General features: G+C 35.4%; 1 protein-coding gene and 1 pseudogene across 2 annotated transcripts; one reads left to right on the top strand and one right to left on the bottom strand.

Annotated features, from left to right (window-relative positions):
- Nucleotides 1–2608: 2608 nt before the first annotated feature.
- Nucleotides 2609–5569, bottom strand: LOC122403955 (annotated as a pseudogene).
- A 441-nt stretch (nt 5570–6010) lies between these two features.
- LOC122403949 (UHRF1-binding protein 1) lies at nt 6011–16603 on the top strand. 2 transcript variants are annotated; one of them, XM_043407769.1, is made up of 17 exons: nt 6011–6194; nt 6628–6829; nt 6984–7175; nt 7298–7523; nt 7622–7788; nt 7873–8032; nt 8106–8363; nt 8448–8687; nt 8813–8839; nt 9026–9118; nt 9207–9394; nt 9475–9712; nt 9862–11072; nt 11141–11275; nt 12511–12876; nt 12997–13144; nt 13674–16603. In XM_043407769.1, exons 1-17 carry the CDS (start codon nt 6151–6153, stop codon nt 14033–14035), a joined length of 4257 nt encoding a protein of 1418 aa, XP_043263704.1. In that variant the 5' UTR covers nt 6011–6150; the 3' UTR covers nt 14036–16603. The 2 variants fall into 2 exon arrangements, with proteins under 2 accessions (XP_043263704.1, XP_043263705.1); XM_043407770.1 differs by lacking the exon at nt 8813–8839.
- The last annotated feature ends 646 nt before the right edge of the window (nt 16604–17249 follow it).

The following is a 17249-nucleotide window of genomic DNA, read 5'->3' as shown; positions in this document are numbered from 1 at the left end:
TCCTCTATGGGTCTCTTTTGACCCTGTTCTGCGGGTCTGTTTTGACCCTCCTCTATGGGTCTTTTTTGACCCTGTTCTGCGGGTCTGTTTTGACCCTCCTCTATGGGTCTTTTTTGACCCTGTTCTAACTTTGATTTTAATGAAGCACTGCAGGCTTGCACTACTTCTAGTCGGGAAAATCGGGAAAAATACAAGAATAGCAATTTGTTGGTGGAGGCTTCGTTAAGAAATTATTAACGTTTAAAGTTCCGCCCTAAAGTTCCGCCCGCACTGAATTTTTTCCCCCGAAATGGCTAAGATTTCGGGGGCATGTCTATTCACCAAATATGATTGTAATTGCCCCCCGTATTCGAAAATAATTTTTTTTAAACGATTTGAAATTTTTTTTTTTCCCCGGAAAAATGAGGCAGCCCCCCCCCTGTCGATTTTTTATAGAAATTCGTTTTTCATTTTTAACAAATTTGTTTGAGGCGCTACGGAAATTTTGTCTAATACTTTTTAGTAGGTACCTATGAGCTCTACTTCAGAAAAAAGTTTCATTCAAATATATTCACTATTGTAGGAATTATGGCTGTTTGAAGATTCGACCATTTTTATGGGGTTTTTCTCATTTTGCGGGGTCAAGGATCAACTGTTTGCATATTTTTGCGATTTCTACGTATTCTTGATTAAAATACGCGTCGTTTGCATTTTTGAAAATTAAAATCCTTCGATCCGTTCAGAAGTTATGACATTTTAAAGATCCGCATGAAATTTTCGGACAACATTTCTGCCCATAAATTACATTTTCGATTAGGAATTTTTTTCTCGAAAATGGTTAGGATTTCGAGGGTATATCTATTCACCAAAAATGATTGTAATTGACTCCCGCAATCGAAAATAATTTTTTCCTGGAGGATTTGAAATTTTTTAATAACTTTTTAACGTTGTATTTTTCCCGATGTTGTCCTCTAGAAGTAGTGCAAGCCTACAAGTGCTTCATTATTATATATTTAGCTATATTTTTGTCGATCATCAATTTTACGAACGGCACCGGACTGCGTACAAGTTATTCGAAATCCTATTCTATAGATGAGTGTGGTTAGCATGAACTAGGATCTTTTCAAATGGCAGCTATTTTACGAAAAAATACTGAATATTTTAATATTTGCTTTTTTGTTGAAAAAAGATACTGTATAAATTTGATGTTGATATCTTGAATAGTTTTTTAGTTGCAGAAAAATGTAGTTTCGAGAAAAAAGTTTCACGTCCAGTTATACCTGCGCGCGGTACATTTCTTTCAATATATTTTCGAGACTACTTAACTGTATTTATTTCTGTATTCATTGATCTTCACCTACGCACATGGCCTTTTAGCATTTCATTTATTTATTACATTTATTATACGATGCCACCATTATGCCATACTTTTCACGATTCTTTTATTCTTTTCTTTTAAATTTACGATCACTCTTATATTTCACTGTCTGTCACGCGGCATTATAATAAAAAAAAATTACAAAATTTTAATTTTAATTTCAAGTACTTTGAGAACGACTGATATTTCAAGGTCAGGCGAAATATCGCACGAGCTACGCCCCCTCCCCCCACCGAGCCGGTTTAACACCGGACCTTCGATCTCTGTAGCCCTCTCCGGATCAATTCTAACACCCGGAGCCTGGACTCCAGAGATCGAAGGTTGCGTTGCTACACCGGGGACCCTATCCCGCGACCTATACGCCCCTATCCGCGACCTAACCGCGACGAAACCCCCCCAACGTAAAAGCTCGACACCTAACCCCCGCGACAATACCCCCACGACCTAACCGACGCCCGTAGCCCGACGCCCGGATAGAAAGTCGTTCGCCGAGTGTATATATACTAACGGAGGCTCGCTCGAACACTTGTGAGAGCGCGACCAATCTGGTGGCCCTCTGGTGGCGAGCATGGGAGGTGACGCCACATATATGTACTAGTTAAATCGTCTCATAACTTCGGATACATATGCATGTATCGCTACTTTACTACATACTGATATGACTCTCAAAATAAAAAAAAGATGCAACTTGCGAATTTCAACGTTTAAAGATCTCATTTTTTCCTCACTTGTCTCTCGATTTCAGCAAATAAATGATAGCTCGATTACATAACAACTACTTTTCCCAGATGAGGATACACTTTAAAGAAAGGACAAATGTATATTCTAATTTATGAAAAACCACATTATTTCATTACTTTTCTAATAACTCAACCATACGTTCTTACTGCAACTTTATTTATCTTCGATAACTTCCTAACGAATAAGTTCAGGGCATAAGTATGTTGGTACTTTTATGTACAACATAAGAAACTACATTTCTAGGTTTCCATTTAAAGAAAAGGTACAGTTACATTTTCAACGGTAACTTTTCTGTAGCCATTCGATTACAATAATACATTTTGGACAACCTAAATAAATCTGTTCTCGTAATATATTATTTTATAATGGAATCTCTTTACTTTCCATTTCTAAACATTTTCTTCCATACTGCTTCATGTCGATGAAACATTGTCATTTCTTTTGATTCTTAATTTCAATCGAATTATTTAAAAAGTGTATTATTTAATATTCTTCGGTAATACGTACCGATCATTCTTCTTCACCTTCCAGTTGATAATGATAGCGGCGTAAAGCAGCTAAACGTAATCTTTCAGTCTCCAAAGCTTCTTCCCATTCCAAAACATCAACTTGTGCCTCCATCTGTAAATCGTTCAAAATATTCACTCTTTCTAATACTTAACAACTTTAACGCTTATTTTCTTTATCATCCTTATCCAAATAGTGTATAACGAGTAGTAACTACAATTACCATTCTCTTCCACAAGATGGCCACAGTTTTTAGCAATTGCAACAACACTTCCAGTTGCTTCTGTTACGTCTCTCGATGCCTCTGAGAGTGCAGCCAAGCTATTTCTATTTGCTTTTACTCTGCTTCTCTACACGCGTAAACAAATTTTACGGTTTAATAACAAACAAAAACCGAAATAAATCCTCTACACTTACAATAAAAGATTATCACCAAATGCAACCGCCTTCGCTGCTGATATCAGCCCTTCGGACCATTGATGGTTACGTTTCTAGAATTCGGTTCCAGAGGCTGTGCCCTACGATTCAAAATCTCTTTCCATATTTAATATTCATAAATTAAATATTAACGGTCAAAATAAGCGACGTACCTTTCCTTCTTCCATTAATTATGTACATGAATCTAACATTTTTCCGTTCACTTCTAATTTTAACCCGGAATCACCAGCGCGAGATTTCTCCACCATGTCCTGATCATAAAATATGTCATAACCATGGATAAAAACAATTTATATATTACACTAAAATGTAATATGCGATTACCTGTATTCGATTACCAGCTTCTTCTATTGCTTTATCCATACTTAACAATTCTGCCTCTACCAAACTTCCAACTCCCAACTGTTTACATTCGTCGGTCGATTCTACAACACGATAAAATTCAAAATAATATATATGACTTTCTTCATTTTTTTTTTTCTACATTTTTTAACTTTCCTAACTTACTATCGCCCGATGCAATATCAATAGATGTGTTTCATGTAGATTTTCCATGTATTGAATAAAGACCCAAAACATATGCAACGTGTATTGCACTTTTAATGAGTATTGAGGAGTACAAGTTAGGTCTGACATCGATGGATTATCGATACCGTTTAATGAATATTCGATAATATCTTCTGCTTCGGAGATGCAATTTACTGAAATAAAAATACACCTTTCTATCAGAGATATCAACATAAACCATTCACCATTTTATTATCGAATAAATTTAAATACTTACGCAATAATTCATACAGCATGGTATCGGCATGCATATTCGTTTCATTACGGCACCGTTCACCTTCAACTTCCAATTTTTCCATCTTTAAATCTAATTCTTCTTTCTGAGCTAATAAATCATGTAGATCGCCTTCTAAAGCCGTTTTTTTACAAGTTAGAAAATCATTTTTCCCAATCAACGCCTAAAATATTACACTTTTACCGGAACGAAATAAAAATAATTAAGAAATCAGGAAGTAGTTATTTAGTCTCGGGTCTATTTTGACCCTGTTCTAAGGGTCTATTTTGACCCTGCTCTGTGGGTCCATTTTGACCCGGTTCCACGGGTCTATTTTCACCCTTTCCTGCGGGTCTGTTTTGACCCTGTTCTGCGGGTCTATTTTCACCCTAAAGCCGTTTTTTTACAAGTTGTAAAATCATTTTTGCCAATCAACGCCTAAAATATTACACTTTTACCGGAACGAAATAAAAATAAAATATAACCGTAAATCTAGTAAAAGAAAGGTATTAACCAAATTTTCACCTATCGTGGTATTTACTTCTTCTTTTATATCGTCCATATCCTCTTGTCCTTCGATAGCTTTTCGAGCTTCCTGTTCAGTTATATCTTCACCTTCTATTAACTCGTCCAGTCGGCGTTCCGATTTTTCTTCTCACATTTTTAATAACCCAATTTGCTTCTCCACTTCGGCTTTCTGTTACATACGAGGATACACATAACGACCATGAATATTTTCTTATGATATTAAAAACTATGAAAATTACAATATTCCTACCTTCCTGATTAAACTGATATGTTCTTCTCTTAATTTTCCATATACATCTTTCAATTTCTGAAATTTCTCTTCCAAAACAAAATACTTTTCTACACAAACATAACAGACAAGTTATATTAGATCGCGATATAAATGTACACGTATGTATGTGTCTGCTTTTTGTTTAAGAGAGTCCTCATTTACCTGTTTTTCTTCTACAATTTCATTGCGCTAAAAAATAAAAACAACTTGTTACATATACTGTTTTTCTAAACCATAATGTTAATGATTAATTAAAACGTTTTTACCTTAATAAGCAAACCCGATTCAAGTTGCATGACACGACTCTGAAGCTCTTCCGTGATTCGTTGATGATCCATCGGTAGACGATGCGATTCTTGTCTCTGGCGACTATTTTCTTGCTGTAAATGATCGATGAGACTTTCTCTAAAATACATATGTTCGGAACAATTAGCGATCATTTTTGTAATTAGTATTAACATTTTCTATTCGCACTTTATTTAAGTTTACCTTTCCGCTAAAGATTCTTCTGGTGGCGATACCACCCTCGGCGTCGCGTACGTTCGTAACTCGGATTCTATCAAAAAGTTTGGTGGATTCTTCGATAAACATTATACATGGGGTAAATCGATAAAGAAATTTAACAGCTTTTATGAGCATTTTATGGTAGAAACCATTCCTTCGAATCACTAAATTCTGTTTAAAAATAAATTTAATTCCAAAAATCTTACCTCGGCTTACACGGGTATTCTTTAATGATGCACTAACTGAAATCATTAACGTAACAGTGATACATGAATACATCAAAACACATAATATTATTGGACCGTCTCTCAGGCTTGCTCGGGGAAGACCTCCTGAATCTGATTCTCTCTTGTCTCTCGAGGCCCCAGGGAGTACCTAGGGACAAATTCCCTATAGCATCCCGGCCTCTCTCAACGGTTGGCATCGGCGCCAATCGCGCCATCTGCGGGAGTAACTAGGAAGTTACTCATGCATTGAAAGTTTAAAGCAAATTAATCGGCAAGGCTCGCTCGATCGCTTCTGAGAGCGCGACTCCTCTGAACTCCTCTGGTGGCGAGCATGGGAGGCGACGCCACAGGCCTAACAACCCCGGACCTAAACTTCCTAGCCTGGGGTGTTTTGAGGTTAGGGCTGGAAGGGTTGAGTGTAGGAACGATTAGGTTAGAAAGGAGTCTACCAATGCCGACGGAATCCCGACGTAACAGTTGTAAATTACTATTCAAGTACTGCGTATGTGCCCGAGAAGAAAGAAATTTGTATTAGAATGAAGTTTCTCTTCGTCCTGTTTAATTCTTGGTGGGAAGAAACAGGTGACGCTGCACAAAGCCCTGTTTGAACCTCGGGAAATACCTATCTATAGTTATCTATAAACTCCTCGGTGATCTTCGTACTTGTCTCTTGTCGAATGTCGTATTGTCGTGGCATGTATGAACGAATTTTAGTTCAGTGAAAATATTAAGTGTCCAATCAACCATGTCGAAGAGCACGTTAGACGTTGTAGAAACCAATTGAAAGTAGTACAAAATGGTGTCGTTATTAAAGAACCAATTATTGAAATATCTGTCGAGGTATTTACATGGTTCGATTGTTAAACGTATTCGTTCTACCTTCGGCTTAATACGCTATTAAAAAAAAAATTTATCGCACTTGATTAATTTCAAGAGATTTTCTTAATGTTTCTCTACGTGGATAATTTCATTTAACGTATTTCGTTGACGTATTTCGTTGCCATTAGGTTACTAGTAACTTATTCTCGTTTCCCTTTGTTAACGCGACGGTTTTAAAGATACTGTGACTCGAGCAACAAAGTCTTGCGTTTTTATAACGCTTTCGATCATCTTCTGTTATTGTGTCTGCGCTATACGCATTACGATATGTTACGTTCTAGTTTAGGCGCGCGTACGAACTTTATTGTTAAAAAAAAAAAAAAAAAAAGGACCGTGATATTTTATTATATTACGAATGTAATGTTCGTTGAACGATTTTTATATAAATTTATAGGTTTACCAAGAATCTGTCGGTTGATAAAATAAATTTAAGTACGTTTAAAGGGGAAGGTGAACTAACAAATTTGGAGCTTGATGAAACGGTTTTAACGGATTTGTTAGAGTTGCCGTCCTGGCTCAGATTAACCAATGCTTGGTGTAATAAAGTTTCCTTTCGTATACAATGGACCAAACTAAGAAGCGTTCCTATTTTTTTGGTAAATAATATTTACAAGTATATACGTAGTCGTGTACGTTACATCAATTTCTTCTTCTTTTTTTTCCCACCTTAATTTCTTTATTCTACCTAAATGTTCGATAGAAAAAAATAAATGTAATTGCGTCGATATTAAAAGTTTTCTTTATTTCCAGAGTTTGGATGAAGTTCATATAGAAGTAGAAACGTGCGAAGACTTGAGAAACTTATCTTCCATGCAAGGACTGTCTTCGTGCGTAGGTCCTACAAAGTATTCTTTTATACACAAGGTGATCGATGGTATAACGGTGTCTGTTAATACCGTGTCGGTTACGTTTAAAAGTCCTGCGTTTATCGCTTCTGTTCAGGTATAGTTATTACCGACCGATTTCTTCTTAAACTTTATTCTCTTCTCGTATTCGTATTCCTATACCGTTCACCGAATTATTTCGACCACGATGGTTATCGAAACTAACTCTTCTTCTTTCAGATGAATCATATCGTCGTCGAGTCAAAGTCTGCGTCGTGGCAACGTTGCGATTTAATAACGACCAGATTGAAAGATCCGGATCGCGGACAGTTACTTATTTTTAAAGAACTGGAGTGGCAAACGGTTAGAATAGAGGCGCAAAGTACTAAAGACAAGAATCTTACGCCGTTACGTTTGCTTACGAATCGTGCGAGATGCCGAATCACTATCAAGAAAAGAATATCAGGTTTAACGCGAATACGTATTTTTCTTACGTTATCCGTCTACATTTTTCTATATATTTAAAATAATACGATAGCGTAAAGCGATATATATGTATTTTAGATTGTTTCGTTATGGGGTCCAGACTGATTCTTATATTGGACGACCTTCTATGGGTTCTAACGGATTCGCAGTTGAAGGCGGCGTTACATTTTATCGACTCGTTGGGTGGCCTCGTGGAAAAAGCTACGATTCTAGAACGTAAAACTAAAGCTGCTAGAAAATTAGAGGTTTGTAAATATACGGTTTGAAAACAATATTAACATCTCTACCGTCTTTTCTTTTCATCGTATGTATTACTTTGAATTGTTTAGGTATTGCCAGAGTATCAAGCACAAGTATCTCAACAATCGAGAAAAAAGAATGAATATAATACCGCTATTTCAAAAATATTCAGCAGATATGATGTCGTCGAAACGTCTTATCATTTCCTTTGTCAAAGAATTGATTTGCATTTGTGCGACGATCCCGGCAGTAAGTAAATCTACAACTTTCATCATTGTTGGTCGTAATAGTCGTCCGTAATAGTGGTCCGCTTTCTGACTAGGTGGTAGGTCCTCCCATCCTGACTTAAAAGACGGTGCTGCTCTGAAACTTTCGTTAATCAGGTTTCAAATTGATTATTATCCGTATCATTTGGCGATGTCTGATCGGAAACATTGGGCTAAATACAGGGAGAACGCTACGCCTCACAGTCAGTGGTTGCAACAGTCGTTGAGTTCGTTTCGAAGTCAGTTTATGGATCTCATCGATTCTGGTAGAACGCAGCATTCGCCTTTGACCAGAAGCCAGGGAAATGTTACAGGTAAAAGAAAAATATGTACGCGAACGTGTGATCGTGTAACGTTGTAAAATTTCTCTTCTTTTTCTTTTTTTTCTTTCCGTATAGTTAGCAATACGAAAGAGCTGGGAGAAAATTTCGAGAAAGGTAATCAAGCCCCAAATGCGAGTGCAACCTCTCACGAACAAAAAAAATCGCAACAGCCCAGTGGTAATCCTGTAAAAAATTATATTTTGGAACATCTCGCTAAATTGATGACCACGTGTATTATAATAAGAATCGATGACTTTACTTTGTTCAAAGTAACGACCACGTCTCGCAATCCTATACCGAAAGAGTTCGTTACAGGTATGTACACATGTAGAAATATTCTAACGCGTGTATAAATTTATTTCGTGAACTTTTTTTTAAATATTTTTCGCACAAAGTGCTTGTACGATAATCAATAATCGTTTCGTTTAAAAATTGCACAGCTCCGACAAGGAAAAAACATGCAACAGGTATAAATTATTAATAGTTGTAGCGTACCAATATTATTACTACTGTTATTATTTAATTAGAAATGCTAAATATAAATAGCGGTTTTCTGTGTTGACGAGTTCTGTTGTTCCTTCGTATAGTTAGTTCTCTGTTAGCAAAGACGGTGCTCTTTCCTGAAATACTTATTCCTTTTTTCTTTTCGTCAGGCGAAAGAGACAGGTTCTGCGTCCCGGAAGATGTAACGATTCTTCATGCTGAATTTACGTATTACTATTATCCTGGTGATATTACGTTTCCATGTAGGTAAACGTATAACTCTTATTTCTACTATTTTTTATTTTTCAATAAAATTCCATTAGAAATTAAAACCATTTTCTGATCGTTTAGTGCCGCCGCCAAAATTTTACGTACAACTAAATCCTATTCAAGTAAACTTCGATGTTTCTACCTGTTTATGGTTTAATTCTTTTCTACTAAACTTACATCAGTCTTTGATGAATAAAGATACGCAAACGACGCACGCTTCCACTAACTTTATGTACTTTGATGTGAAAATTGAAGCCATACTTCCAAGAGTAAGTGGTGTCCGAGTATAATACCTGTATAGTATAGCGTTTAAAGTGTCATTATTTTATCATGCGATTACTATTTTCAGATAGTTTTTGAAAGTCAACAGGATTATCCGAATCAAAAAGACAGGCCAAAATCATTGCATATTCAGACTGCGAGAGCATCGATAACGAATGTTCGTTCGACGGAAAGATCCTCGAGAGCAGATTTAGCCCAATGTTTGAACGCTTTTCAAATGGGTCAGATGTTTTTTGGTACGGAATTTCCAAACAAACCAAACGATTTTCACGTTGTAACGGACAAATTCTTGGCGCATTGTGCGGGTAACAATTTTACACGTTACCTAACATTTATATATAATATGTATATGTATAATTACAATTACAATTACAATTACAATTACAATTACCTACATGTATAATTACGTACATGTAATTTTTCATATTTAACAGACTGTATCTATTTATTTTAGCCACCGATAATATTCGCTACCCACCACCCAATTTCACTAGTAATTCCGTCAATGAATTAACTCGTCAATTACATCGAGAACTTTTATGGATGGAAGCTAAAGATGTGTGGTGTTGTAATTTGGAACCTGTTTGGGGAGATTTCTTTGGTGCCCGCGCGGTCGGACAGAATCGTCCTGTCCCGTTTCTTGATGCATTCCCTTTAACTTTATGGTGTTACGTATCGGCGAACCCATCGGATTCCGAAAAATCTTCGATCGCTGATATTCGTGCTCTTGCGTACGTAAGCAATTTAGTTAGCGTGCAAATAAATCATTATCAATATTTGTTTTTATTGAGATTATCGGAAGTTTTATCAGAGATGGCAACCTACCTGACCATCGATTCCAATCAAATATTAAAAGTTGATTCAGATAATTCGGTTGTTATTGGCGCGCTAATACCGCAACTAGAAGTGACTTTTGTCATGCCATCGCATACTCCCGGTAAAGAAAATTCTGGAGGAGATTTAGAATCGGTTATGCCTGATTCTTCTAGTATAGTCGATGAGATTGTCAGTTCGTCTACCCCGTGGCAAAGTAACACGGAACGAGCTGATTATAGCGGCAAAAGAATGAATATAACTAATGACGTAGCGACGCCGCAAAGTGAAGTATCGTCGATGTTATCGATGGATTTCGTACATTCTGTTAATCCGACTCAAACTGTTGTTACGTTTAAACAGAATGGCGCTAATAAACAGGATCAGCAAATGTTAGGAAACACGACCCGTGAGAAACAGTGCATTGGCATAGAAGAAGAAAGAGCATTACCGACTGTGCGATATGCTCCCGAATCTACGCATAAACATAGTAAAGGAGATTCCTCCTCCTCCTCGACCTCCAATACACCCTTCATTCCGAATAATTTCAACGTCGGTTTTTCATCTATGAAAAAGGGTTTCAGTAATTTAATGACGTCGATCGATTCGGCTTTGAAGGCGTCTCCGGAAGATGGTAGCAGCGATACGGTATCTATAAGAAGCGACGTTAGTTCCGATTGTGAGAATTATGTCTTGATCAGTCTTCAAGATCAAGAGAAATTGGATGCGATGTTTGCTGTCGATAATACGATTAGAATAACAGCGGTAGAGGAGGCTAGTGAAGTAGTCGAAGAAACTCCTGATACTCAAAGTGAGAAATCCATGGATAGCGTGTGTAAACGAAAAGATATTGTAAGTTCCCAAGTGTTTTCTAATTCCTCCAACTGTTTTCTAATTCATCGACTACGATTCTTTCCAAGGTATCTATGGTAACTTTTAAATTGTCCAAAGTTGAATTTATCCAACAATCTTCCGGATATGCGTCTACCATTAAAGTCCAAGTTACAAATGTTGCCAATGATGAATGTTCCTCGATTCCATGGGATGAATTTCAGGTAACAGAAATTTTATCCTTTCGGAGAAATCAAAACTTTTTGGTCGTTCATGGCATACGATTATGCTATTTTTCATTTAACTGACACATCAAAATATAACAATTTTCAAAGTCTTTGTAATTAATATTGTATCGTACTTTAGTATTTCTTTTCTATAATATTTCTTTAGCAAAATTCCAAGTCTACTTCTATACTACACAAATTGCTTTTTATAGTCTAAACAATTATATTTGTTTTAGCAATCGGACTAAATTATCGAGCATCGATCATTCTTTAATTTGCACAAATTTATTCTTTCGACAAAGTATCGTCTTTAAATTTCAATTGCATTTTATCCAGGTGCTTTCGGTATCGGGTTTTAATACATTCACGGTATTCGATCAACGATCGATTCTTTTTTATACAATTATATTTGAAACTAGCGACTAACTTTTTATACTAATTCCGTCTATGTCACGGAGAAACTTTTACATTTTATTTTTAGCTTCGATCGCATACGTTACAACCATTTCATACTATATATACATATACATACATACATACATACATACATACATACATACATACATACATACATACATACACTATACATATATATATATATATATATATATATATATACACATATATATTTATACAATATTTGTCTTTTAACTTTTTTGCATGCCTCTCCTGCGTCTCCTTCTCTTGTGAATGTTTTTATGTGGCACTTGTGGCAGGTGAAGAGGAAGGTATTGGCAAAATATTCATATATTTGTTTGTATTAGATGCCTTGTAATGCATATGTTCCGTTGCACATATATTTCTTTTACTAAATTATGTTACTGTTATGCAAGTCTGATACACGTATTATTGTCAACAATCTTAATTATAAAAATCTTCAAATTTCACGCAGCAGAAACTATAAATGTAAATGTTGGCTAAATCTATTTTAAAGCTGTTAAGAGCTGTGTAAGAGCTGATATGAATTGTGTGCGATTTTGTTTAGAGATTTTGATTTTTCGCTGAATTTCTCGATCGATTGGTAGAACTTTTGGGTGTTGTTGTAGGATCTTAAATTTATCGAAAATGTTAGCAGTTGGAATTTTTTTAAATCTATCACGCAAACAGAAACATTCTGTCACGATGTATCGCGTTGTTGAACGTTCTTGTGGTAAATTTAAAAACAATTCCTATTCTACGTTTCTACATATCTATATAAATTTATATCGTTTTTAACGTTCTTTGTTCACTAGACAAAATTCAGTGCACGATCTAGAGGTTGGGTTGAATTACCTTCCGATTCGAACTGTAGATCGTGCGTTAAGCTACGTTTGGATCATGATTTAAAATCAAAATCAGATTCGTATAAACTGTCTCGAGCGAGCCAAACCACGATTCACAAAAAAGTCCATTCGTCCCAGTACCAAAGTAACATTACCAACCAAGAAATAGATGCTTGCAATATCGATGTGCACGATAAAGAAAGCGTTTTGGATTTGTTTCAAGATAAAATCGATGTTAAGGCTACTAACGTAACGATGGCTTTGTCGATGAGTTCCATAACTGGACTTACAGACTTGATCGAAGATGAAATTATACCCAAGCCGATACCTATACAGGTACATATACCTACAATCTTATTCAAACAAATTTAGCTCGTTGGGTTCACGCATGAAATATATCTATTATACTCCGTGATACATACCTACATTTTTAAATTTCAACAATCTTTATTACAGATATATCTAGAGAGTATATCGTTGCAATTGAACGAAGATCGTCCTCCAAATAATATAACTTCGCCAGGACCGATTCCTATAGATCTGAATATTTCGAAGCTTAGAATAGTGAGAGATGATAACGGTGTTTTCCATATTGAACCAGTCGGTAAGGAACGATCTAAAATGATTATTCTATTATTCTTATTCGCCGCTTGTAATTTCTACTCTTTGCTTTTACTTTGCTCTAAACAACGTTCAATATGTTCTTATAATGTCTTCTTATAAATATGATATCGCTAATACGCCACTAAAATTTTCAGCAGGCTTTTAAATTACATTATAGAAATTGTTCTGTGCGTTCGGATGATCGTTCTAATGTGAGCATTGATACAACGCAATTAGAAAATTAGTTTTAGAGTTTAGAGTTTGCTGTTTTCTTCGACCGTAATGTCAAATAGAACCACCAATTAATAAATGTGCACTTAATTAGGCATGATTTATAGAGAAGACGACTTATAAATCAGCATGAGTGAATAGTCGTAACGTGGTGGTACTTGTTTCGTTTTACGTTAGTCGATAAAATAGATTGTTATTTACCATCGGTTCGCTACTGCGATATTCAATCGTGTTTTTAACAAATTTTCATTTTTCCAATTCCTTTCGTTATTTACCTGAGCAAAATATTCTGCTTCCAGCAAGTGTGTTGAGTAGGAGCGATTCTCTTGATACGCTATCAAACAGTGATAATCAAACGGTCCAAAATGTTCATCGAGAAATAGAATTAAACAGTCTGAGGCAATCCAGTCAACGATTAAAGTCGGACAATGAAGAACTTCGACGTCGTCTTGATACTCTGGAAAAGTTATCGCAAGAAAATGCAAAATTGATGCGTATCAAAGAAGAATCTGATACGATAAAGTTACATTTAAACGCAGCACGAGAAGATATACAGATGCTTTTGCGGGAAAAGAAAGTTTTACAAGAAACGATAACAGACCTTCAAAATCAAGTAATTGGAAGTGGTGGTACTCGTGCATCTTGGTCGACTAAAAGATAGCATACCAGTTGTTTTGATTGTTCAAAATGTTGTAGTTCGAATAAATCATAATAATAATTATGATTATGATAATTTAAAAGTAATTTTCATAATATTCAAAGTGAACATTTATATTGGTATGCCTCGGTTTTTCCATTCGTTTCAATTCAACGATGGTTGGAGTTTATTTTAAATTTATTAAAAGGCCTATCGTAATTTCTTAAAAGAAACCATTTTTATCGTTTGTTGTCGTTTCATTTGGTTGGTACACGGTGATCGAAATGACGAGATCGTTTTAATTTTCTGGACCAATTAGAATATTCTTTGCTTTGGATAGTTCGATACCAAGCCTGTACAAATTTTAATTAATAAGTTATTTCTTCACGAGTGTTCGAGATTACTTTTAGCCTTTTTTTAATGGAATTCCACGTTTTTCGACAGGTACGATAACGAATGCGCAGCAAACGCCAGAAAATATTTCTTTTACGATCAGAACTAAAGACACACATGTATACATGATGAAAACCGGTACATATTTAAGGCGCGTGGGCTGTCGTTATTCGGAAGTATTCAAATTATGATACTTGTACAACTGAAAGATAGGTAATATAGGTAAATGTTTGAAAATCTATTCTTCCTTCGAGAAACGAATACACCCACGTATCGAATACTCGTAAGTACAGCTTCACCGTTTTCCACGATGCTACGATATCAATCACGCAAAATACCGACAAGTTTACATTTTCGTTTCATTGTGTCTTTCGTTCTGATGGAAAAATATGTTCTCCTGTTTGCTAGAAACATTCAGAAACGATTTACGGATAATGTGTTGCGATCAATTTCCAGAATATTTTCGAACCAAACTATCCTAGACGGAAAAGATGTATTATGTGTATCGGTTCCCTGATGCCAGAAATAATAAGGGTAATCAAGTTATGTGACTCGCCCTGTCTATTCACTACCATGAGTGCGTTGCTGACTGGCATTCAACTTGTTCACAATTTAACAGTTGAGCAAGCATCCATTTCTCTAAGATGCACTTGCATCGAGTATGATGTTTCCTACTATGATCGAGTACAAGGCGATAAGTAATGGCAATATTAATCGACGTTTAATATTTTCATTGAGAATCAGAAATTAATTCTACAAACACTATCAATAGCTATGTAACTATACTATAATTACTCGATGGCGTAATATATATGTACAAAGATAATGTATATACAGTTGTTTATCTATAGGTACACGCAATAATTAAGGGTGTGAAATTGAGTTTGAAGCTGTTTTACTTCAAGATTTACAAGGAAATTATAGTGATCGAATGTATTGTGATTATAAGACAAAGAGAGCAGCGGTCGAGCAACGGAGCCAGAAATGTTCTTCGAAACCAAGTTCGTGTTGCAATGGATCGTGTTTAAAGAAAGAACAATGTGTGCCAAGTTTTAATCTTCTTTCTCGATGCAGTAAGTAGTATCGAGTAGAATTTGAAAATCACGTTTTACTGCATTTTCTCCCATTCTATCGTTGCATGGCAAAATTTAGAAAAAATCAAAGGCGTCTTTCTATTACGAACCACAAAAAAAGAATTCCAAAAAGTTGCATAAACTTTTTCTCAATCTTCACCTGATATAAATTAAATTCACCCTCTAAATTATTGTCCGCTTGTAGGTAATCCATCTGTATGTACATGTATATGTATGTATGTATGTATACGCGGGGTGTTTAAAAACCATAAAACAAACCGAAATATGTAAATTCCTTGTGCGAAAATAAATCCGATCCAAGATATGCCCGAGTTTGATGTAAAGGCAACGAGGGCGGCCGTCACCATGCGCGAGGACACACGTCTCGAAGGACTGAAAGGAAAAGGAAAAATACATATACATAAGTACGTGTGTATGTGTATCCTGCGAAATCCACGAACCACAGTAGAAAACCGATCATGTCCTTTTGCATAAGGAATTGACTTGTTTCGATACTTATTGTCGTTTTGAAACACCTTTTTCATGTATGTAGGGTGTGCAGGTATCACGAATTAATTGCTTTGATATTGTCCGCCCCAAATCGATCCCGAGATGTATCGGGCTCCACCCGAACTCATCGATTACTTAACGGTTCGAAGCTTTGTTTCGGGACATTCGCGCACCACTAATATGTATGTATATGTATATTTGTTACATATATGAATATGAAACGTACATAATGTAAGTATAGAATGCTAGTCAAGACACTGCAATACATCTTTAATTTCATAGTAGTGATTGTTATCTGGTATATGAACAAAGAATTGAATATAAATTTTTTACGGACGCTTCTGTTCTCTTTGTCTTGAATGTTTTGACGATTTTCGTAAATAAATTTTAACTGACAATGAGCGAAAGAGTACAACAGTGTATGATGTTATAAATGTGAGATGATACCGATAGATACCGAATGATGTGTTGTTTGAACCTATGAATAGATTGTCTAGTTTCAGAATGAAAATATCAAATTCTTTATATTTATACGTAACATTGCAATGATTGATTTCATTATTTGATAAACTATAGAACAGTTATAAAAATGTCTACTATCGTGTATGTATATGTATACCGCGATAATATGGAATCTTTTTATAAGACTGTAAAATTAATGTTATTGTGTTATTCCTCGTATTGTTGCTGGAATAATGGTAAACATTGATTAACGTTTATAATCGTATCTATATGTAGAATCTTCGCAAATGATCGTTATAAACTATATTAAAGAAAGATCGTAATCTACTATTGATATACTATGATGAATTGATATGAATTTTGACATAATTTGTCGTTTGTGATATATTCATGTTATTTACCGATAAAAATTTTATTTTCACGAGTAGGTGACTGGTTAATCCATTTCTCGTAAAACAGTGATTTTCTCTCATGTTCATCAGAGTTCGGTTTCTAAAACAGTTTCTTTTCTACCATGACGTACTTATTCGCGCATACTTGAAAATTAACACAATTTCTTTGAAACACGCATATGTAATATATTGTAATGTACAAGCATTAATTATGCTGAAAAAATATCGCGATTAATGTTCGATAACTCGGCAGAATTGAACATTTATCGTGATTGTTCACCGTAATGTTACACTATCTCAGTTTTTTACCATTTTCTATTTGACATTTAATATACCAAAAGTCCACATTCCGTGAAATATTTTTAGAAATATTACAATGTTTTTGTTCGCAGATAATGGAGATTTTTT

Source organism: Colletes gigas, unplaced genomic scaffold (assembly GCF_013123115.1).
Source record: "Colletes gigas isolate AHSC1104 unplaced genomic scaffold, ASM1312311v1 Colletes_gigas_Sc00085, whole genome shotgun sequence".
Classification (NCBI taxonomy): domain Eukaryota; kingdom Metazoa; phylum Arthropoda; class Insecta; order Hymenoptera; family Colletidae; genus Colletes; species Colletes gigas.
The sequence above is the reverse complement of the archived record's forward strand: the minus strand, read 5'-3'. Positions and strand labels throughout refer to the sequence as shown.